The sequence below is a fragment of the Rhinolophus sinicus genome, linkage group LG10, assembly GCF_036562045.2.
Source record: "Rhinolophus sinicus isolate RSC01 linkage group LG10, ASM3656204v1, whole genome shotgun sequence".
NCBI lineage: Eukaryota > Metazoa > Chordata > Mammalia > Chiroptera > Rhinolophidae > Rhinolophus > Rhinolophus sinicus.
In genome coordinates, this window is record NC_133759.1 from 89,503,436 (window position 1) to 89,527,514 (window position 24,079).

Below are 24,079 nucleotides of genomic sequence, written 5' to 3' on the forward strand. Positions count from 1 at the left end.
CACAGCTGGAGGGTCTTCTAGAGCGTTTCCATGTCCTTAATTTGGGGACTAGTCACAATCACCCTGGATTTGGCACCTGTCTGGGGTAGAGTCCACTAACAGCCTTCACTGTATTCTCAAAGGGTTCTGTAACCCCAGGAGGTCACAAACGTCTGGTCTAGTCCACTCCCCTTATTGTCCAGTTGAGGAAACAGAGGCTCAGAGATGGGAAGGACCGAGCTGGAGGCGCACAGGGAACGAGTTGGAGGCACTGGGAGGCTGATGTGGACCCCAGGCCCACGTAGATTTTGCTTTCTGCGTCCGTGAGATGGAGGCCCCCAAATTTGCCTGCTTCTCAGAATCTCTCAGGGGGCATCTGGCGACTTGGGTGGGCATGTGGGAAGGCAGGCGCTGGGTCTGACCGGTGTTTTGCGGCTCCTCTGCAGGGGTGTCAGACCGGGGAGAAGTTCAGGGCATGATAAACTTGTTTCTACTTCATTAGGAACACATGACAAATAAATGAGGTCATCAGGGGGAAGTGCTTGCTATAATGCCCGGTGTGCAGCAGACACGTGAGGCAGGCTGCTCACCATTGTCCTTCTCATCGGCTCCTCTCTGAGCTCTCCTCTTTCTGACCCTCACTCCTGTATCTCTTTGCTCTTCCTTAGCACAGAGGCAGCCCCCCTTTCTCATGTGGGGTACCTGCCTGTCTGCCTGCCTGGGATGACAGCGGCCCCTGGGTCAGGGGAAGTTGAGGCTCTGCTGGCTGAGGTCCTGCCTTCCTGGGGACCTGCGGTGCCCCTTGTGCCAGTGAAGGCTTTCCAGTTGCAGGAGAAGCTGGGTCAGTCTGCCTTTAGCAGCCGGGGCTGGTCACCTGCAAGAAGCTTCTCTCTGGATACTGTCTGGGCTGCAGAACTAGCGTAAGAATGGTGTGGAATGCTGGACAGCAGGACCATATAGGGGTTACAAGAAGCATGGGCTCCAAGGTAGGCTGGCGTGGGGCTCTCCTAGCTCCCCCTCTGCCCAACTGTGTGACTCTGAGTCAGTTGTTCACCCTCTCTGAGCCTATGTTTCCTCATCTGTAATGTGCACACATCAGTGACACCACCTTCTCAGGTATGAGGAGTGGGTGTGATAAGGGAAAAGCTCTTAGCACAGCCGGGGTGTGGGGCTGGTAAGTTACCAGAAGCTCAGTCACTGCTGGCTGCTCTCAGTGAGGGAGGTTATGATATTTGTAAGGAAATATCATCCTATTCTTTTCAAGTGCCTAGGATCTGAGCCTAAGAAAAACAGAGATGGATTTGACTATGTTCATAGGCGGATTTGGGGGTTGGGTAGAGAGAGCCCTATTCTGGGAAGCTGCATGGGCTAATGTGGAGCATGCCCTGTGATGGGCCTGCCCAGCTAGGGCTGTGTTGGGAGCTTCAGGGACAGGAGGGCAGCTGGTCCTGACCTGCTTGTTCCCCGCTCCTTTCCCCTCCCCCAAGCTGTCTTGTTTGTTTACTTGGTAAACCCTTTCTTCAGAGCTGGTGCAAAGGTAAACTCTCAACTTGAGCAGTGCCCGCCCATTGGAAGAAAGACAGATTCTCAACAAGCTGGTCTAAGTTCCTGAGGTTTCTTGCTGGGCATCCCCTGTGGGGGGGAACCCACAACAAATCCCGGGTTGAGAACCTGGGAGTGAATCAGGGCTTTATGCTTTGTTTGCTTGTTGATTGATGGATGATTTGTGGGTCTGCTTCCAAGAAGGATCTTTAGAAGCTGCTTTTATGTTAAAATACACATAAAATGGGTGAAAACAAAAGCAGAAAGAACACCATTCAAAGGGAGCCATGAATGGGATGTGTGGGGCACTGCTGTGCCCTGGGAGAGCACGGAGGACCCGTGGTCCAGAAGGATGACTGAGCCCGAGCTGCTGAGCTAGGAGGGTCTGCGCTGAGATTCTGGTCATCCCCTCCCAAGCCCTGATCACTGTGGCACCTCATGGCCTCCTCTGGGCCTCAGTTTCCTCCTCGGTAGAGTGAGTGGAAAGTAGGTCACGGTGCTGTCATAAGGGTGAAATAATCGCATGCAGTACAAGCGTATCATGTCTAATAAAAGGAAGTTCATATTATTAATGTGTTTAGCTTGGAAATACCTCATAGCAGATTCAAAAAGGGAAGGTGATTGGCAAGGGCACATGGCTCCTGGGTACCTACTGTGAGTAGGAAACCACTTCTGCCTTGGAGAGCTTCTGGTGAAATCGGGGGACCTGTGTTCTAGTTGCGAGAGCAGCTGTCATGTGGCAGCGCCAATCCGGCATTGCACCGTGGGATGCAGAGCAGGAGAGCTCCTGGAGGACTTTTGAAATCCAGGCTGGCCAAATCCAACTCCTGGCCGAGGCTGGCCTTGGAGTGGGACGGGCAGGGTTTTCATGGACCAGAAAATGGGCCAAGGTAGGTGGTGGTGGGGCAGGCCTGGCCGGCACAACCCTAGGGATTCCTTTTCTCTCCCTGGGCCTCGGTGTTCCTGTGCGCTCATTGCAGGGTGGGCTGCACACTCTGTGTCCCTGAGACTCTGGACCAGCCTGCTGACAGTCCCTTGGTGGCGGCCCTGGACTCCAGGGTGACTGATGGGCAGCAGCTTGGCCCCCAGCCAGGCAGCACTGCAGAGCTGTGGGGGATGGGTTGTGCAGCACATTCCAGCAGAGGAGGGATTTGCTTCTGGTCTGGCCTCCCAGGAGTGTAATTGCACTGGAGAAACTCCCGCACAGCTGGGAAGCAAATGTGGAGGATTTTCTAGGCTGTGCTATCTATACATGCTGGGTGGGACAGGCTGGGGCAGGGTGGCTGGTGGAGCCGGATAGCTATGAGGTGTGGCTGGGAAGTGGGTGGTAGCATGACTGTGCTGGGGGTGTGACAGGCTGGGAGGGGCTGGGTCAGCTGTGGGGAGTGGCCCTGGGTTTGCATGTGGGGCTACCAGAGACTGGCCCGCAGGCAGCCCTCCTCCGGCAAGCCCAGTGTCCATTTACATACTTTTTAGCCTGCTTTCAGGGCTCTCCCTGCACTTCCTCTCAGCTCCCCACCCCGTACTTGTGCCTGTGGTCCAGATGCCTGTGATGGTACCATGTGGACATGTCAGCACCATGTGAGTTTGCCTGTGCATTCGTGTGCATGTACTATGTTCAGGGGACATTGTCAGGAATGATCCAGGAAATCAAATCTGGGCTGGGTGAGCATGCAAGGCTGTGGCGATCTTCCTCCATTCACCCACCTGCAGCAACATCACACCTGAGACAAACACCTGCAGAGGCCTGCATCTTCAGGTGCCCAGGGCCATGCTTGTTCTCCTAGTGGTCATCTGCTTGTCGCTGAATCCCAGTGTGCTCCCAAACCCGACCACCTTTCCTCTCTTTCTGGATTTTTAGTTTGATATGTGTCTTTGGGCCAGTTCCTTCCTGAGCCTCAATTTCCAAATCTGTTAAATGGATCATCATTTTATTAACCTATAACACTGTGTGCTGGGCACTGAGCTGTTTTACACACATCATCTCAGTCTTGGCAGCAGCCCTTTGAGATAGATAAGTAGTGTAAAGCCTATTTTATACTTGGGCAAACTGAGGCTCAGAGAGGTTGAGAGATTTGCTCAAAGGTCACAGGGCTAGTAAATAATGGAGGCCAGATTCAAGCCCAGGCAGGCTGGCTCCAGGCTGAGCCCTTCACGGCCATGTTAGTGGCCACTGCATTGCTGTCTCTCAGATTGTTGGGGTGAAATGGCATGAGGCATACAGCCCGTCACATCGTAGGCACCAAGTGTATGCAAGTTCCACATTAGCTGCACTTCACCACAAAAAGCACAGAAAGCGCCATCTCAGGGAGCTCTTGGTTGCATTTCTGGAGCCCACCTGTCCATCCAGGGCAGAGCTGGACCCCCTCCCCTGTCCTGATCTCCAGACAGCTGGGTCTCTGAGAAGACCCATGCACCTCTGCCTCCTTTCTCTTTGGGTCCCAGAGAGGACTACGGGGCAACCAGAGCATTTTGGAATGGGGGATGGGGTAAGGAGTGACTTTCAACTCCAGAGCAGTGGCCACAGTTACTGTGGTATTTCCCGAAAGTGCGGCGTTGCCATGGAGTCTCCATGACGACCAGAGCATCTCATTCATTATCCCCAGCACCTTGGCAGGGAAAGCTGGGCCTAGGGCTGGGAAAGCTCAATGGGAGTCTGGCTGAGGGCTGGAGACCTCTGGTGGCTGAGGCCCCTCATGCTGTTTCCCATCCCAGCCAAAATTCCCCTGAAGACTCTGGAACCGGCTCCTTCTCATGGGGTCTGGGTTCAAATTTCAGCTCTGCTACTGACTAGCTGTGTGATTTGGGGCAAGTGACTTAATGTCTCTGAGCCTCATTTTTCTCAATTGTAAATGTGAATAATGACAGTATTGGTTGTAAGGAATAAATGAGATAAGGTATGTAAAAGTGCTTAACACAGGGCCAGGCTCATGGTAAATTCTCTCAATACATGGTAGCAGGTAAAATAACAATTATGATAATTAAATGGTATTATTGATGTTATTTTTATTATAGAAACCCCTGAGTTTCATGGAGGAATGACAGACCAAATTTGAAGTTAGGAAGGAAACCTGCTTGAGTCAAGATTTAGCGGTTTCCTATGTGACTGTGGCAAGTCATTTTACCTTGGAACCTCAGTCTCCTTTTCTGTAAATTGGGAATAATAACATCTGCTCATTCATTCATCTCTTGAGTACTCAATAAGGACCTTTGCCTGGGGAAAGTCATGGGAGCTTCCAGGATAAATCAGAATTGTCCCCGGCCTTCAGAACACCCAGGCATGTGGGGAAGGGGAAGAAAGGAAATGGGTATTTGGGGAGGGCCTCTGTGTGCCAGGTGCCAGGCAGGGCCTGCCCACGCAGAGGTCAGTGAGTCTTGATCCAGCTCTGGAATCTCCAGGCAACAGGCCCCAGGGCTGTGTGTAGGGACGTCCCAAGGCCACTGTGCATGGACCACACACTCAGGTGCACCCAGGGGCTGGGCAGGAAGCCAGCTGAGGGAGGAGGTTGCCTGTGGCACTGTGTTAACTAGAGAATACCCAGGTGGCTGCTTAAGTGCCTAAGCTGATGGTGGCCGGTGGGGATGCGTGCCCAGTGTCACCAGAGCACGATCTTTTTAAAAAAATAGTTAGAAGCTCTGACTGTTATGTGAAATCTCCTGATTTTAGAATGTTGATAAGTGATCTCAAATGAAAGAACAATGGTGTGCAAGTCAAAAAAACGTACCTCTGTGTCCTGTTCGGGCCTGAAGGTGCTGGTTTTCAGCCTCAGCTATGGAGTGGGAATGGGGCGGGAGCCCGAGGAATGGGACCTGGGGGCAGGAAGGGTGGCGGTGCACGGGGATGACTTCAGAGAGGTGACGACACTGGAACTAGGGTCTTGAAGGATGAGTAAGTGTCCCAAGCGGCAAGGGGGGCATTCCAGGCAATGGGAACTTCATTAGAAAGGCCTATATGCATGACCACAATTGATGACTGGTTGGGCGAGGCTGGTGTTTGGGGGATGCCGACAAAGCCCACGCAGGCCCGGGGATAGGGGTCGTGGGGGCCTCAGCCCCCCACCCGCTGTCCTTGGGGCCTCGGTGGCTCTAGGGGGATTAGAAGCCCCCCAGTTCCCCATGTCTTGATCCACAGGGGTTCTGCAATGGTATGAGGGCATTGCAGAGATAGCAGCACCCGGCCTTTGAGGGGATTGTGGTGGGGGCAGTGCTGGAGGCCCCCCTGGGCAGCACACTGCTGGCCAGCGCTTTGTTTATAAAGCAACTGGCTCTCCCTCCACCCCCTCCCTAGGGTATTAGGACTTCTTTGGGTACAGAGGCTGGTTGGCTCACTCTCTTGCTCCCTTTACCCTCTCTCAGACCTGGGTCTGGGCTTTGCCATGGCCTTCTCCCTAGCCTCCTGGCCTCTAACCATCTGGACCCATCCAGTTCCTGGGAAAGGCCACAACCTCTGAAAATGGGGATTCAGGATTCCAAGGGCTATTAGAGACGAGAGAGAGAGAGAGAGAGAGAGAGAGAGAGAGAGAGAGAGAGAGAGAGAACGAACGTGCACAGAGCTCCAGTGTTTTGTGGGCTCAGTTACCCACATGGTGAGTACATTAAATAAACAGAACCGCATGATAATAGAGCTGACCCTTACTCAGCGTTGTCTGCCAGGCCTGGTCCTGAGTGTTTATATGTATCAACTCATTTAATTTTCACAACTTTGGGAAGTATGTCAAGTTTTCCCATTTTACAGATTAGGAAACTGGGGGCACTGAGAAGTTAAATAACTTGCCTAGGATCATACAACTCCTGAGTGATGGGGCTGGGTTTGAACGAAGCCACCTCGCTCCAGTTTGAACACGTAACCATTAGGCTGTATTAGTCTAAGACTTTATTTCCATGGACGGGTTTGGGGACACGGGGTCTGGACTTCTCAAAATCGTTAACAATATTTTCTAGTGTATGTGCATTTTTCTGATGGGAAAATGTTATCAGATTCCCACAAGGGTCCATGACCCCCGATGCCTGACTCTGCTGGTTGCATCATTACCACATATGCAGGAAGGCTGTTAGTGCAATAGATGAAGGGCCAATGACCACAGCACCCAGAACTGCAGGGGAAGGGGGGTTGGCTAGTCGGATTGCGCAGGTGCCTTCAGGTGTCAGTGGCAGCAGGGCACCATCGGGACAGCTCGACCTCCGAACCCCACTGTGCTCCTGTCCTGGCCCCTGGCCAAGGGGTAGGGCTTGCTGTGGCTGAAGGGCAGAGGGCTGCTCTTATCAGTGGGAAACGGGACACGAGTGCACCCTGGGTACAAACAGGACCAATCACCCCAGCCCTCCTGCCTCCACCCAGGAAACTTGCTCCTCCTTGGCTGCTCTCAGCTGGAGCTGCAGAGTCCCTGGAAAGCTCCGCATGCTCCTTCTTCTCCAAGCTTGGTATATGCCCCTCCCTCTTCCTACCCTTGGTCAATCTTGTTCTTCTGGTCAGTGCAGGTACCACACTTCCTCCAGGAAACTTTCCTCTGTTCTCCCCACTTCAGGGGTGTTCGGTGTCCTCAGGTCTCTCAAGCACCCTCCTCTCCCCACTGTCACAATTGTCCCCCTGTATTATAGGTGCCTGTTTTCTTGGTGGACTCGGGTTCCCCATGGTGCTGGCACATAGTAGGTACTGGATTGTAGACTATCAGAGGTGGAAGAACCCACAGGGATCATCTGGCCCCAAACCCCCTCTAACAGGCAGGAAGCCCAGAGAGGGGCAGGGTATGCTGGGGGGTCACACAGCATGTCATGGCAGAACTGGGAGCAGACCTGGCGTCCAAAACTTGTCCTCATTTTACACCTCTGCCTCTTGCTTCTGGGCACATCTTTTAAGGACATTTATTTTCACAAAAATAATAAATGATGATTATAGAAACTTTAGGAAACAAACAAAAGAAGAAAATAAAAGTCACTCTGAGATAATCATTAACTTTCTTTGTTCTGTTTTTGGATTTATGACCTGTTTCTGGCCCATGCATAAAAATTTTTACCAAAAATATGACCATGCCCACTGTTTTATACAAGTTTTCCACTTTAACAATCTATATGGTAATTCTATTTCTGTGTCAGTAACCGTTCTTCTTAGACATACTGTAAATGGCTGCCTGGGACGCCATCACCTGCGTGCATTATAATTGCTAAAGACAGTCCCCTATTGTTGGGCATTTGCTGTCGTAAGCATCCTCTGCTGTCATAAATAGCAGTGGAGTTCAGCACTGGGGTTGTCTTTTTGTGGGGAAATCTGTACGCACTTCTGCAATTACTACCTCTAGGGTAAGTTCCTAGAGGTGTAATTGTTGGGTCTCTGGTGTGTCCTCGCACTGAACACACCATAGAGTCTTGGAGCTGAGAGGGACTTTGAAGATCTTCACCTCCAAGTCCAGGTCTGAGGCTTCTATTTCCTCCCTGGCTACACCAGCCCAGTCCCTCACACCGGCTGGCCCATCCCCATCGCCATCGCCCTCGCCCTGGAGAGCGCTCCTGCTACCGTGCTTCCTGGAAAATAAGCCCCGGTCTTATATTAAGGTTTGCTCCAAAAGACGCGTTAGGGCTTATGGTCAGCGGATGTCATCCTGAAAAATCATGCCAGGGCTTATTTTCCGGTGAGGTCTTCTTTTGGGGGAAACACAGTAACTTTCAGCAGCTGCTTTCACTCATGTTGAAGGGAGACAGCAGGGCGGTGGTAGGGCTGCGATTTGGAGTGAGGATATTGGGGCTTTAGTGTCGTGGGTGTGGGTGTGTGGTCTTCATTAACTCGCCAGGAGACCAACACAGGTGGCATGTTCTGGGCCGGGGTCAGCTGAGGGAGAGGCGGGAATCCAGAGTGGGTGGGCAGATGCCCAGTGAGGGAGGTGCCTCCCCACCTGCTGGGCCCTCCACAGGCTCAGGATCCTGGTGTGTGTACCTGTGGGCGTGTGCCCTGAGGATGAGAGCTGCCTCTTATGTTGGGGCAGATAGTGACAGCTGCCATTTCTTAAGTGTTGCTTGTGCTAAACTCCTTGGACTGATTCACTCCGTTATCTCTCAGCCCTAAGCCTATGCTGTCAGGGTGCTTATTTCACAGATAAGGTCACTGACGTGTGAGAGGGGCATTCTAGGACAGCCATACCACAGGTGCCTAACAGCCCTGGGTTTGAATCCTGGCTTGGCTGCTCTGCCTGAGCCTCAGTCTTTTCATCTGTCAGATGGGGCTCCATTCAGAAAGAAAAACGGGTGGGGAAGCACTGCGAGTAAATGAGGGGAAGACGGCGAGGACATGGTGTTCAGGCACGATTTAGAATTCCACCTCCAGCTCTCAGGCCTTGTAAATGTTTATTGTGTCACTTCTTCCTGCTTCCGGAAGTTTTCTTGGTCTAGTCTTGGAATCTAATAATTAAAATAAATAGCAACGCCATTGAAGACACCAGATGCTATGTGCTGCTCTAAGCGATTTATACACATTACTGGACTTAATCACCCAGCCTCTCTCTTGTGAGGTAGGTACTATTGTCAGCCCCATTTCACAAATGGGAAAACTGAGGCTCAGAGAGATTAAGGAGCTTGCCCCAAATAACGCAACCGGGTCGGGCAGCAGTACTTGAACTTGAGGCTACCTAGGTCAGGTCCTGTGCAGCCAGTCAGCAGACACCCAAAGCCCACACTCTGACTGTTTCCCTTCTGACTCTTCTCTCCACAGCCTTGGTCCCGGGGGCCCCACCAAGCAAGCGGCATGCGGCACCCCCGGACCTGCCCAATGTCATCTGGCCCGCTGCCTGGCCCCCGCAGGAGGCCCTGACGCCCTGGGGCACTTCTGCTGTGCACAGGAACACGTGGGGGTTTGCCATGGTGACATAAAGGGGCGCAGAGGAAGGAAGGAGCGCAACCAGCCTGTGGACTGCGCCCCTGGCTGGGAGGAAGGGCCGGTGGCCCGGATCCTCCGCTCCTGCTGCCCACCGAGGGCCTCGCCTGCTACGTGTCTGTGAATTTGTTGGTCAGCGGACGACTGCAGTGTTTCCTCCTGTGTGGGGCCTTGGGGTGGCCAGGGCGGGCAGGGCCTCTGGTGGCCGAGGTCTTGGGGACCAGGATGCCCACCCTGGCGCGCCTCCGCAGGCTGTGTCGGCACGTGTCCCCACAGGCTGTCCTTTTCCTGCTGTTTGTCTTCTGCCTGTTCAGCGTTTTTGTCTCCGCCTACTACCTATATGGCTGGAAGCGGGGCCTGGAGCCCTCAGCGGATGCCCCCGAGCCTGACTGTGGGGACCCGCCGCCCATGGCCCCCAGCCGCCTGCTACCGCTCAAGCCCATGCAGGCGGCCGCCCCTTCCCGCACGGACCCACTGGTGCTGGTGTTTGTGGAGAGCCTCTACTCGCAGCTGGGCCAGGAGGTGGTGGCTATCCTGGAGTCCAGCCGCTTTAAGTACCGCACAGAGATTGCACCGGGCAAGGGGGATATGCCCACGCTCACCGACAAGGGCCGTGGCCGCTTCGCTCTCATCATCTATGAGAACATCCTCAAGTATGTCAACCTGGACGCCTGGAACCGGGAGCTGCTGGACAAGTACTGTGTGGCGTATGGCGTGGGTATCATCGGTTTCTTTAAGGTACGCAGGGAGCAGGGTCTCTGAGCAGTTAAGAGCTCCAGTTAAGTTTGAACCCCATCTCCACCCTCGTTAGCTGAGTGCCTGACTTCTCTCATCTGTAAAATGGGTGTAATGGTAGCACCTAATTCCCAGAGTTGTTGTGAAAGTTAAATGGGTGAGTGTATATAAAGCACCTACGTGGTGCCTAAAGGATTAGCTTTTATTAGGAGCACATGGAAGGGGATTGCTTGCCATGCGTGGGACCTGGAACACAGCAGGCATTTGCCTGAAGGAGGCCCTGGGATGGGTGCGAGGAAGGAGATGATATGCTCTGCTAGGTCTCTTCAAACTTGTTATGGCAGTCCTCCCAAGGGATGGGGTGTGTCCCCATTTTGCAGATGGAAAAACTAAGGCTCAGGAGAGTTAAGTTATGTATATGAAACTGAGCAGCCTATAAGTGGGAGAGCCAGGATTTGAACCCAGACTTAGCTAGTTTGGGCTCTGAATCCTGTGTTCTTTCCTGTCGGCTGTGGTGGGGTGTGGAATGCATGTGCCTCTGGAATCAACCAGTTTGCATTGAAAAAGAGAGGAGAAAGAAATCCCAGTGGGCAGGGGAGCTGCTCTGGGCTCTGTGGGGCAGCCAGAACGACTACACAGATCAGAGTCTTCCTGAGTGTCATGGAGAGGCTGTCTTTGGAGAGGGGAGGTTGGGGACAGCTGGCTCGGGGATCCAGAGGCTCTGGCCAGAGAACTCTGACCTGCCAGATGAAAGCAAGCGCTGGTTGACACTCCAGTTGGGTGCTTGGGGAGCATATGTTCCTTTATTCAGCAAATATTTACTGAGCACTTACTATGTTTCAGGTCCTGTGCTAGGCGGTGGGGACACAGTGGTGATCGAAATGTGCAAAGTCTCTTCTGTCATGGAGCTGATATTTCAGTGCTGTGGGGTGGGGTTGGTGACAAACAATGAACAAATAAACATGCAATGTGTGGCACATGGTGGTAACTTCAAAAAGAAATACAGCAGGGGAAAGACACAGGGGGAGTTGGTATGGTGGTCGAGGCTGTTTGACTGGCCAGTGGAGTCGTTTTGTGATGAAAGTGACTGAAAGGAAGTGAGGGAAGGAGTTGGGTGGCTCTTTGTGCAAAGGGCCTTCTGGGCAGAGGGGACAGTAGGGTGCACAGGTCCTGAAGCACGTTCTTGCTTGGCCTGAGGGGGGAGAGGAGCAGGAGGTAAGTCAGAAGTGGCCTATGTCCACTGTTGGGTGACCATTCATCCCCAGGCACTCGTGGGCATCTGTGTGCCCTGGCCCTGTGCTCGGTGCTGGGAGGAGCCCAGTCTAGTGACGGGTCTCCCACAGTGTGTTCTTTCATGTGCTAATGCAGCAGGAGGCCCTGCCACTCAGAAAGGTTTTGTGGGCCAAGGAATTGAAGGCCCTTAGAAGTCCTGCACTAGAGCAACCTGGAGAAATTTGTTCCCCAACTGGCTTGATCACAAAACCCTTTACTTCACAGAGCACCCCTCTGGGAAACACTGGCCTGGTTTATGGCTTTATAGTGGCATAAAGTAGACTGTCTTCATTGTCTGGTTTTTCTTTCCTCCTGGACTCTGTTCCCTTTCCTGCCATGAACTTCATTAAATTCGACTCAGAGCCCCAGGCCTGAAAAACATCAGAATGGCTGACATTTATTGAGTGCTCACCCAGCGCCGTGCCCTGTCCTATATATTTTACATGAATTAACTCATTTAACACTCATAAACCATCCTCCAATGCAGGTAGATATCCTGATGTAAGAGAGAAGGAGAAAGGGGCAAGGGGGGGTGAAGGAATGTGCCCATACTCGCATTAAGTACCAATCTAGGAGTTAAACCCAGGCAGTCTGGCTCTCGAGGCCTAGCTGTAACCATTGTGCAATGAGTCCAGGAGCCTCAGATGCCATTTACGTAGTAGAATTTGCATCAGAGGCCACATCCAGTGCACAGCTCCCATCTCTGGAAACCGGGCAGTAGGCTAGGGTCATGGGACACAATGCATACAACAGAGCTTAGACCTTAGCTAGCCACAACTCCTTGCTCTACAGGTGAACACGAGGCCCAGGGAGGGGCAGGGGTCTGCTCAGTCTCACTGTGGGGTCAGTGGCAATTCCAGGCCTTCGTTCTCTTCCTACCCTATTGCATATGACAAGACCCCTCTTTGGTTTTGAGCAGAAAGGCCTGTGACTTTCTGCTCTTACGGGCGCCCTCTGGTGGTCAACCTGCGCTTTTCAGCTCTTTCTGCAAGGCCAGCTTGTGTGCTGTGCATTGGGTTTGCTAAACACAGAGGACTGTGAACCCCAGGGATCTGCAGACTCATTTTCCAATTCCTACTGGTGCTGGATTCCTAGGTCAGTGTGAGACTGAGAGCAGGGGCTGAAAAGACCAGACCCAGGTTCAAATCTTTCTGTCACTTATAAGCAGTGACCTTGGACAGGGTATTCAACGTATCTGTAAAGTGGGGCCAATCACAGCTCCTGCTTCACTGGGCCATGTTGCAGATAGAAAAAGGCAGTGGCTGGGAAGCAATAGCACAGTGTCTGGTACCTGTAGCTACCTAATAAATGGCAGTTGCCATGCTTTGTCATCTCTGTGTCCAGCAAACAGCTGGTGGTAACACTTAGTCTTGTGGCTCTGACCAAGATGTGGTCATGTGAGGTCCTCAAGGGTGGGAGCTGGTCTTTATCAGTAGCCCTGCTTCCCGGCACTGTCATGCCTCAATCTTGCTCCTCTAGGAGCCTTGGGGCTGAACACAGCCTGGCAGAGGACTGACAAGAGCTACCTGACTTCTTTTTTTGCACGCTTACTATGTGCCAGATAACTGAGTTCTTTGCTTTGCAAGCCTCACCCTGTGTAATTCTCACAACTACCCTGTGAAGTAGCTTTCTTTACAGGGAAGGACATACGGCTCCAAAGTTAAATGGCGGTCTAAGGTGACGTAGCTAGTAAGACAGTCAAGATTTGACAACCACACTCATGGCTTCTAACCCATCCATAGGTGAGCAAGCTGACCTGTGGCCTGAACAGGAGATGTGGGGTCCCCAAGGTCATCAGCTAGTCACTATCTTAATCTGTGCTGGGCCTTCCAGTTCCCAGACCAGGGCTTCCTTCCTCTGCCTGGATGACCCCATTGGAAGATTTAGTGTCTCCTGAGTGAGTCCTCAGTGCTGAGGAATAGGGGGGTTCCCTTCCCGTGGGGGTCAGCCTCTGTGAGACTGAGGCTTACTCTCCATTCCCTTCCCCAGCCGGTTTCTTTTATTACGGCCTGGAATGGACGACCAGCAACTTGGCTTTCTCTCTTCCTCAATGTCTCCCAGCTGAGCAACTGGCTGAGTTGCCAACGCCTGGCAGTCAGCTCAGAGTCGGGGCTTTGAAATGGGATCCCCCAGGACCTGTGGTCCAGCCTGGCTTCCCAGGCCACAGCAGATGAGGGACAGGGCCTGAAATGTCGCTGGCCTCCACCGTCTTTGCAGTTCTAATCCTTGGCCAGTGCTGGCTTAGGGGAATGGGGAACCTGGCGCTGAGAAACGTGGCCTCAGGATGAGGCTCTGCCTTGTGTCTGGCTCAGGACTGAGTGCGGAGTTGGCAGGTACTCCTCGGGAATCCAATGTGGGCTCCTTATCACAGTTTACAAGGTCAGGGCCCTGCAGAACCTTAGGAAAATTAGAAAAAAACACTTCTGCATGGAGGATAAAAGGCACCCTTCTGGGCAGATGCAGCCCCACCTTGGGGCACAGCTGAGAGTGCTTTTGTGCAGTGCTTACCTGGCCAGCTTTCCAGGGTGGCCTTGTACACCACCTTGCCTCCCTCTCTAACCTCATTTGGTCCCCTTTGTCCCTTGTTGCTTTGCCCCACCCCATCCATTCTCCGCACTGAAGCCAGATGGGTCTTTTAAAAATACAAATTGGAACCTGTCATGCCTCCGTGCAGAACTCTTTGATGGAGTCTTTGATGGCTTCCCACAGCCACTTCAAGCCTCCAGGGTTCTGCAGATCTGGCCCCAGCTAACCTTTCAGCTTCATCACCTCTCTCTCTCCCTCTATCACTCTGCTAGCCTCTTGCTGTTCCTTGTCTGTGCTGAGCCCTCTCCTACCTCAGGGCCTTTGCACTTGCTGTTCTTTGAACTTGACCTCTACCTCTCTCCTAGTTGATGCTTACTCATTCTTTAAGTCCCTTTCTCTCGGAAAGTCCCTTTCTCCAGGAAGCCTTTCCTGAGCCAACTGACTATGCCCAGTTACCTACTGTTCTAGAACTACGAACCTCTTCTGTGGAAGTTTTATGTTTATCTCTGCAGTTTTGATTGCTGTCTCTCTTCCTTGCTCAACTTGAAGGTTCACGAGGGCAGGGACCCTTTTTACTTACTGTATCCCTAACTCAAAACAATGCCTGACATGGTGAATAGTTGTGAAATAAACAAATGAAACCTGTACTGAACAGCTGTCAAGTGCCAGGTGCTGGAGAGCTGTCTGTTCCTCTTTCATTCTTTTGAAAAATCCACTTACTCATCTCAAATACAGAGCGTGCCAAAAAAATGTGTACACATTTTAAGAAAGGAAAAACTGTATTAATTGTAATACTCAATATATACCGGTAACAAAAGATGAATACAAGTCACATTTGACTTCTGCAATTACAAGAGGTGCTCAAAGTGGTTACCATCAGTGTCCAGACACTTCTGATTATGACGAACTACTGCATGAGCATAGATAACATCTCTTAAAATGTGTATAGATTTTTTTGGCACCCCCGGTGTGTATTTGCTCCCATTTGGTGTCAAGCCTGTGCTGGACACCGGGAATCCAGAGGTGAAAATGACAGAGCCTCTGCTCTCAAGGGGGTGCCGACTGGTGAGAGAGAGAGAGAGACCTTGAACAGAGGTGTAGCAGCCAAGGTAAAAAGTGCTGTAGCTGCTGAGGCTCAAATGTGCAGAGAAGAGGATATATGCAATGGGTTTTGAAGGATGAGCAGGAGTTTGCCAGGCCAAGAAGACAGAATGGAATTGGCACAGAGACTAGGCCAAATTATACCATATCCAGAGGCAGGTGGCTGGGAGGGTAAGGGGTGGTATGACGGAGTAGGGGCTGTGAGCCTAGGGGAGAGGAGAAGTGGAAACTGTGGGTACTGTTTGCGGATCCCAGGGAGCTGGGCAGCAGCAGACCCTGGGAGGAGAAGGGTGATACAGGGAGCTGGATTTCTGTGAGGGGGTGACCTTGGAGGCGTTGGGGGTGTCTGGGGGTTGGGAACGCCGTGGGGTGGAGTGTCTCTCATCTATACTGGCGTCACTTCACATTTCTCCTGAAAAAAGGGTAGTGTGGCAAAAACAGTTTGGAAACCCCAGGCAATAGAGCCTGGTGGTCAGGTGTGTGGGCCTCAGGGCCAGACCGCCTGGCTGCAAATGGTGGTTCCTCCTAACCTCTGTGCAACTGAGGGCCACACTCCCTTCAAAACCTCAGTTTCCTCACCTGTGAAGTGGGATAACAAAGGAACCTGCCTCCTAAGGCTGATGTGTGGACTGAGCGAGCAATGCGTGATGCCACTGGCCCTCTTCCAAACACTTTGCCAGCATCCGCTCCCATCGTCTTCTACCTCTCCTGAGGTATTTACCAAATTCTCAGCCACACTGTACAGCAGAGGGAACTGAGGCACAGACAATGTTCATAACTTGCTCAAGGCCAGCCAGTCTGGTGGTGGCATCCATGCTCTCATTGCCAAGTTACCTGTGTGATTTCGGGCAAGTTATCTACTTCTTTGGGCCTCATTTTCCTCATCTGTAAAATGGGAATGATAGCAATGCCTCCATCCCAGGGTCACTGTGAAGCTTAACAGCACCCCTGCATGCAAAGTGCATGAACCCGGTGCTTGGCTCTGGTAAGTACGTCATATGTGTTAACTCATATAGGTGACGCTAAGTTTGCGCGGCCAGGTTAGCACAGGGCCAGGGATGCGGCAAGTCCTTCATAAAGGCGAGTGAATCTGTTGACATTGCTGTTATCAATGCACACACGATATTCCATGATCCATTGGGGTTCTAGATCTGACGGATCTGTTCTTCCCTCCCTGCCTCACCCCCGCTGCAGGCCAATGAGAACAGCCTGCTGAGTGCACAGCTCAAAGGCTTCCCCCTGTTCCTGCACTCGAACCTGGGCCTGAAGGACTGCAGCATCAACCCCAGGTCCCCGCTGCTCTACGTGACACGGCCCAGCGAGGTGGAGAAGGGTGTGCTGCCCGGCGAGGACTGGACCGTGTTCCAGTCCAACCACTCCACCTACGAGCCTGTGCTGCTGGCCAAGACGCGCTCGTCGGAGTCCATCTCACACCTGGGCGCCGACGCCAGCCTGCACGCCGCGCTGCACGCCACCGTGGTCCAGGACCTGGGCCTCCACGATGGCATCCAGCGCGTGCTGTTCGGCAACAACCTCAACTTCTGGCTCCACAAGCTCGTCTTTGTGGACGCCGTGGCCTTCCTCACTGGCAAGCGCCTCTCGCTGCCTTTGGACCGCTACATCCTGGTGGACATTGACGACATCTTCGTGGGCAAGGAGGGCACGCGCATGAAGGTGGAGGACGTGAAGGTAGGGCCGCGGCCCCAGACTGGGTAGGGCGGGGTCGCCCCACCTTCAGATCTTCCCGTACCCCATCAGGCCTGTGCTGTCTGCATCTCCTCTGTGCTGAGTCCCCCTCCCTCGACCAGTTGATTTTATTCATTGCCTTATTAGAAGCCAGTGTCATTTAAAATTCCATTCAAGTATTCAATACAGAGGAATTTTGCGTCTGGAGTGTGGAGCTCAAGAATGTATGTGTGGAGGCAGAGACCCAGTCACCAAAATACAGACATGGGAGCTATGCCGGGGTTGTTTACCCGCCTTTTAATCCAGAAATGATTTTTAACTCTCAAAACTGTTTATGTCAGTACTAGAGCACCTACAAAACACTTGAAACAAGAACTAGAGCTTCAACCATACACAAGACACATTTTTAACTAAGATTTATATAGATCGTGGAATCCATGTTCAAGATGTGTTTACCAAACTAAACTCCGTGTAAACACTTTTTGCATGCTATGACATTTTACACACGTCTCATTACTAAAGAGAAGCCGGCACATTAAGACCGTTAAGCAGTCTTCAAAATACAGTTTTCATCTATGTACTGTTTTTACTCAGTCATTTGCAAAGGAAGTGACCTCACTAGTGTAAATGGGGAAATCAGTACCCATACATACAGGGCAACCTAACAATAGCTTTAGTGAAAACAAAACCGAGAGATTAAATTCTAGAGATACTGCTGCCTCTGACCACCTGTCCTCTCTTCTACAGGATTAGCAAGTGTCAAAAACATATTAGAACCAAACCAAGACTTCTTCTTGATGTTAGGAGGATTGAAAACGAGAGTTCCCAGAGGAATGCTTTTCCCCCCTGAGTGCCTCAGTGTCTGTGCTGTGTCTCCACCCTCCTGAAATCACGGTTGGGACTGGCCTTGGGACCTGGAAAGGAGGCTGGGGGGCTGGGGTTCACGCACCTGCCTTAGTCAAGAGTGAATTCTCTACTCTCTCTCACACTTCCCAAGGAGAAGGGCAGACCGGATGGTGTTGGGGAGCAGGCACTGTCTGGCGAGTTACGATTTGGGTTCAAGTCCCAATTTGCCCCTCACTGGGTGACTTGGGCAAGTGCCTTCCCAGCTCTGAGGCTCAGCTATAGAATGACAAGATGGGGTGGATGGGAGGGTTTCAGGCGACTTCCTGACATCCCAGGGTTTCACAGAGATGCCCTGGGATAGCTGATGTGAGGGATGAGGGTGGCGTGTGCCGATAGCCAGGCTCTGAGCCCTCTTGGGCTTTGATCTGCTTTACCCACTGTGTTTCCTCCTGAAGTTTCACTTAGGACCGTCTTCTTGTAGCCCCGCCTAACTCTCTCCTGCGGTAACCTAGGTCTTTGCTGCCAATCCAAAATTGACCCCAGGAGGAAACCACTGCGTACCCCATGAACCCTGGGGTTGCCCTTCTTGGTTCTTACTTTCCCCATTTTTAGAGTGAGAGGAATGCTAGCAGGTTGGAGCCATTTCTGTAGAAGAATACTAATAGAGGCACCCTCTGTGTACACTCAGCTTAGCACAGACTGCAGAGTGCCTCACCGGCCAGGGTCCTATTTGCCTTAAATGTCCTTGTGAGTCAAAAAAGGCAGAGGTTTTTTTTTTTTTTCTTTTTCTTTTTCCCCTTTAATCCCAAGCACAGGCTACAACTGAGCCTTTCTTTCGGAGACATGAACGTCGCCTCATTCACTGGTACAGGACTGGCTGTGCAGCGCAATTTAAATAATACCAACAGCAGCCGCTTATTCAGGGCTTGGCAAGGGCCAGGCTCTGTGCTCAGCCCTTTCTGTGTGTTGCCTCAGCTAATCCTCACAGCAGCCCTGAGAAGTGGGCTTTGTCGTGAGTCCCGTTTTATAGAGCCGGGCACTGAAGCTCAGCGAGAGCTGAGGTACTTGCCCGAGACCACACAACCGGCATGTGTGTCTGTCAGTCAGTCCATCGTCAGGCCTTGGGAAGATGCTGGTGGTGGCGCCAAAATGTTCAGATAGCAGGTTTCTTAGCAGCCTTACGCGTCATGCTGGGATGTTTTTGAGTCTTGACCCCAGAGTACAACTGTGCATTTGTTCTCACAAGTATCAACATCCCTTGATTGATTTGCAAAGCACTGGGTGTGCCATGCAGGGGAACATTGCATTGCTGGGTGCCCAGTACATCTTTGGAAAGGTCATGGTCCTTTGACATCAGCCTTGCATTCATCTATGAGGAGAAGTCTTCCGTATTTGACAGGTAGAGACATGAGACGCATAGTGGCAGTGACCACAGACATAGGACACCACCATTTTCATCACTTACCAAATGTCAGGCCATTTAACATGCAAGAGCTTATTTAATTCCCCAAGAGCCCTATTCATTTGTTTGCTCATCTCACCATGAGGGAGATGATATTAGCCCCATTTTACACGTAGGGAAACTGAGGCCTAGAAAATTACACAGCCCGCTCAAGGACACACAGCAGAGCCAGGCTAGGGTCTAGGACTTCTCTTGTCAGAGGCCTGGTGGAGGTGGCCTCACAGTGCTGGCTTCATAGATGTGGTACCTGTGCAGTCACACGCTCAGAACAGCCCATATGAGGTTTAACACTCTGCTATTGCTTTCTTGACAGTCTTAATTTTTGAGCCAAGGTCCCACACTTTTCCCTGGGCTCCACAAACTTTGTAGCTGGTCCTACAGTAGCAGGACACTTCCTGGCCCTCAGTGGGAGGAGTGGAGCTCCTGGCTTTCCCCTCACCACTTTTTCCTCTGCCCATCCTAGGCCCTGTTTGATACACAGAATGAACTACGCACACATATCCCAAACTTCACCTTCAACCTGGGCTACTCAGGGAAATTCTTCCACACAGGTAAGTGGGCCTGGCTCTGCCCCCACTAGCAGCTTCCCAAGGCGCTCACATCCACACCCTCAGAGCACTGTGCCACGGGGGCATCAGGTGGGCTGAGGGGCTGAATTAGGGGCTCGCTGGACCCCTGCGACACTTCTGAGCCGAGAGCCCACAGAGCAGACAGCCCCAGGCAGAGGACATTTGGGGACAGCAATAGCACGATGACAGCTCCCACTCGCATCTCCCTGACCTGTGGGCTGTGTTATCCTGGGGAGACATCTTCTCCCTCTCATCACCGTCTCATACCCACCTCTTACAATGATTTGTACTCTTTGCTTTAAAAAGTAACTGAATTTTAAGGAATTATAGAACTCTCTGCGTTTATTTTTAAGTTCTAAGGGTTGAGGTTGAGGGCCGCGGGCTGCCTGCTTGTTGCCTTCCCTCCTCTTTCGGGCTCTCACATTCCTCCCATGCTGCCCTTTGGGGACAGGGCCAGAGGAAACACCCCCGAGTGTCACCTGCCCTGAGCATTTCCTCTAGCTGCCTCTGCTTGGGCTGCAGTAAGGACAGCCTCTCTTGAACTCCAGGCAAAACCTGATTAGTCTGCGATTCTGGGGGAGAAGTGTACAGTGTATAGCCCCAAAGCCACAGAAGAGGGAGACTGGGTGGTCTGTCTGCACTTTTGATATTCTCAGTCCTTAGCATAGCAGAGATCGTTGTCGTAATATGCATGAGACAGAGAATTAAACATTTGGCAGATATACAAAGCTTCTACAGATCAATAAGTAAAAGACGAATGACTCGATAGAAAAATAGGAATAGGATTGGAGCAGACATGTCAGAGCTGGAAGAAGCCCTTGGGATCATTGCCTCGGAACCCTGCGTTGCACCAAGAGAAGGACTTGGCCAAGGTCACAAATTGCATCAGAGCCGCAGTCTAGACTGGGGCTCCGTCTGCTCCTGTGCTGTAGCTCAGACACCTGTTCCAAGCAGCTCCCATGGCCGTGTGCTCCCTTCCCTGTGCACCAGCCCAGCTTGGAGGACGTCATGGCGGGGGCGCCAGGCTGAGCTGCCTGTGCTTGGGCTGCAGGTACTGATGCTGAGGACGCTGGGGACGACCTGCTGCTGTCCTACGTGAAGGAGTTCTGGTGGTTCCCCCACATGTGGAGCCACATGCAGCCCCACCTTTTCCACAACCAGTCTGTGCTGGCCGAGCAGATGGCCCTGAACAAGAAGTTCGCTGTCGTGAGTAAGATTGCCTACGGGGCAGAGCCGGGCGGGCGAGGGGCTGGGCTGGGGGTCCGACCGCGGGCCTCTGGCTGCTTTCACAGTTCAGTCTGACAGAGTCTGTTAACGTCTTTGTAACGCATTGAATCCTCACAGAGACCCCAAAAGGCAGGTGTTGCTAGCCTAGCTTTTGGACAAGACACCGGAGCTCAGGGAGGCCACATCAGCTAATGAGAGGCCAGCCGGCACTTACACGTGGGCCTGTGTTCTCTTTGAGCCCAAGCTCTTCTCTTCGGGCTAGACTGGGCACTCCAGACAGCTAGAGGGGGTGCTTAGCGCCTGGAGAATGAGGCCTGGTGCTGCCTCAGCCTAGGCCCACCAGCCACTTAGAGGCCCCAAAAGGCAGGAAGAGCCCTGTCTTGCTCCTCACTCTTGGGTGCTGGAGGGCATGACACTGGGCCAAGAGTTAGAGTCCCAGCTCAGCCTGTCTGTCACATGGAGACTGGGTATGTCCCCTTCCCTCCAGGGCCTCAGCTGCCCCGTCTGTACCCCGAGGGCCTGGACCCACGGCCCTGCCCATCTAGCCTCTGATTTCTCTCTCCCGTTGTTCAAAGGGGAAATGAGGCTCAGCGGGGAAGGAGCCCCGTGCTCACCCTGCGCTGGCCCTCCTCTCCCCAGGAGCACGGCATCCCCACGGACATGGGGTATGCGGTGGCGCCCCACCACTCGGGCGTGTACCCTGTGCACGTGCAGCTGTACGAGGCCTGGAAGCAGGTGTGGAACATCCACGTGACCAGCACGGAGGAGTACCCCCACCTGAAGCCGGCCCGCTACCGCCGTGGCTTCATCCACAACGGCATCATGGTGAGTGGGCCCCGGCAGGCGGGACCCGGCTGTGCATGTGCTGTCCTGGGAAGCGTGGCTTTGGTGAGCTGGTGAAGGGTTTCAGGCCAGTGGCTGCCGCCCCCTCTGGCATCTGAGGCTCTCCATCCCCCGGAAGGTGGGCTGCCAGTCTGCTCCTTTCATGAGCTCCTAACCTTACCTTTCATGTTAGGGGACCAGGGGTGAACATTCTTCAAAGGGACCTCTCGTGAGGCCTTGGGACAGGCCTCTGTCTTATTCATTTGTTTGCTCATTTAAAATTCTTTCATGAGCTTTTCATGAGCTTCTACTTTGTGCCCTTTTCTAGGCTGTGGGGATACAGAAGTGTGCAAACCCAATGAAAGTCCCTGCCCTTGTAGGCCTGACATTCTAGTGGCAGGAGACAGACAGCGAGCTCATAAACATGTAGAGTATATAATGGTCAGATGGTGGTAAGCGCTGTGGAGAAAAATCAGGCAGGACAGGGACGTAGGGAGTGCTGGGGAGCGGAGAAGAGAAGCTGGTTTAAATAAGGTGGTTAGAGAGCGCCTTCCTGGGAATGAACAGGCTGCTGTCTGAGGAAGAATGTTCAAGGCAGAGAAAGCAACAGGTGCACAGGCCCTGAAGCAGGTTTGTGTGCGGTGTGTTTGAGGACCAACGAGGAGGCCAGTATGGCTGAAGGGGAGCAAGCGAGGGGGAGGGGGTAAGAAATGAGGTCAGAGGGGTGATGGCCCTTATGGGTAGGGCCATGTGAGGCCATTGGATGCACTTTAGCTTTTAGTCTGAGATGGCAAGGTTTTGAATGGGGTGCTATTAGCATCTGACTCATATTTTAAAAGGATTTCCATCTTTCTGGCTGCTGTGTGGAGCAGAGACTGTTGGAGACAAAGTGGGAAGCAGCAGACCAGTTAGGAGGCTATTGTAGTCTTCCAGACAAGAGATGGTGGTGGCTTGGACCAGGATGCAATGTTGGGACGTGATCAGACTCTGGACTTATTTGGAAGTTAGAGCCAGCAGGATCTGCTGACGAGTTGGATGTAGGGGGTGGGAGACAGAGATGAGTCAAGGATGATTAGAGGATTTTTGGCCTGAGCCCCTGGCAGGATGACTTGTCAGCACAGATGGGGCAGCTATGGGAAGGCCAGGTTCATGCATCCATCTATCCATCCACCCATCCATCCATCCATACATATACCAAATTCTTCGGTACCAGGCACTCATGTTAACTCCAGGATGAGGTGGTGACAAGACAGGCAAGTTCTCTGCTGTCTTGGAGCCCAGAGTTTCACAAGGAGAGACAGATAATAAACAGTTAAACCAATGCAGGACCAATACCAGGCAGGTTCTCATGCTGCGAGAGGAGTAGCAGAGCATGCCTGGGAGAGCTGCTCTAGAGAGGGTCAGGGTCCCTCGCCGGGTAGACGGTCCACATCTCCAGAAACATTCTCACTCGCCCCTCTCTGTTACTTTTGGGTCTGCTCATCTCGTACAGAGAAGTAGCCAGGGCCAGTGGGCTCACCTGGGGATGTGTCGCAGACTGCAGAAGGTCTTGGCAGCAGAAGACTCTCAAGGGTGTGAGGGGCTGTGCGGTCACACGGGAGGCTGCCTTTCCCAGGAGACACCCTGGCTGTTCTGAGGAAAGGTCCTTGCACCACCATGCATGCCTGGAGACACCACGGCTCCTGTCTTCCCCCATCCCCAGGTCCTCCCACGGCAGACCTGCGGCCTCTTCACGCACACCATCTTCTACAACGAGTACCCTGGTGGCTCCGGCGAGCTGGACAAGATCATCAACGGGGGCGAGCTCTTCCTCACCGTCCTCCTCAATCCTGTGAGTGGCCCACAGTCCTCGCTGGTGGTGAGGCGGGGCGGCCAGCCAGCCTGTGTGTCCCGGGGCAGGCCTCCCTGGGAAGTAGGAGGAGGGCATAGAGCAGGTGTGAGGGCTGGGAATTGGGAAACCCACTGTGCAGCCCTGGCTCTGTGCCAGCCATGCTGCGTAACCCTGGGCAGAGCATCCGAGCCGTCTTTTAGTTCCCTTTCTTAATCTTGTACTTTAGTACAATAGTGTTAGCATTTTTGTCCATGTTCTGTTTCCAGTCTTTGTGTGTGTGTATGACTATGTAAATATACGTTAATGTACAGAAACTATTAATATATATAATTATAAATATAATATATGTATTTTAAGCTGTTCACCTGAGCTTTCTGAGTCTCTCTTTCCTTATCTATAAAATGGAAGTAATCACTCATGTTTTAATATAGATATCAAGATATTAAACGGATATCAAGTGGTGGTATTATTTAGCTTTGTGGGATAACCGAGTACTCCTCATCTTCTATGCACCCCCAGCCCCAGAAAAATACAACAGAGCACCCAAATAACTGCACAGTAGATCAGCCTCCCATTTCAGGGCCGTGATAGTTGGTGGTCAGTCAGACCTGCATTCATCT

The 24,079-nt window shown here is 52.4% G+C and overlaps 1 protein-coding gene across 5 annotated transcripts in view; it reads left to right on the forward strand.

Moving 5' to 3' along the window:
* The window catches only part of NDST1 (N-deacetylase and N-sulfotransferase 1), a 59,057-nt gene that overhangs the window by 19,015 nt on the left and 15,963 nt on the right, over positions 1 to 24,079 (forward strand). For 4 of the 5 annotated variants that reach the window (XM_019734326.2, XM_019734328.2, XM_019734329.2 and 1 more), the window contains 6 exons: positions 9,221 to 10,120; positions 16,211 to 16,705; positions 19,474 to 19,561; positions 20,631 to 20,785; positions 21,446 to 21,631; positions 23,331 to 23,459. In XM_019734326.2, the coding sequence (XP_019589885.2) occupies positions 9,608 to 10,120; positions 16,211 to 16,705; positions 19,474 to 19,561; positions 20,631 to 20,785; positions 21,446 to 21,631; positions 23,331 to 23,459 (1,566 nt within the window). In that variant the 5' untranslated portion in view covers positions 9,221 to 9,607. Of the gene's footprint in view, positions 1 to 8,999; positions 9,021 to 9,220; positions 10,121 to 16,210; positions 16,706 to 19,473; positions 19,562 to 20,630; positions 20,786 to 21,445; positions 21,632 to 23,330; positions 23,460 to 24,079 lie in introns of those variants that run through there. The other variant, XM_019734330.2, reaches the window with a different exon arrangement.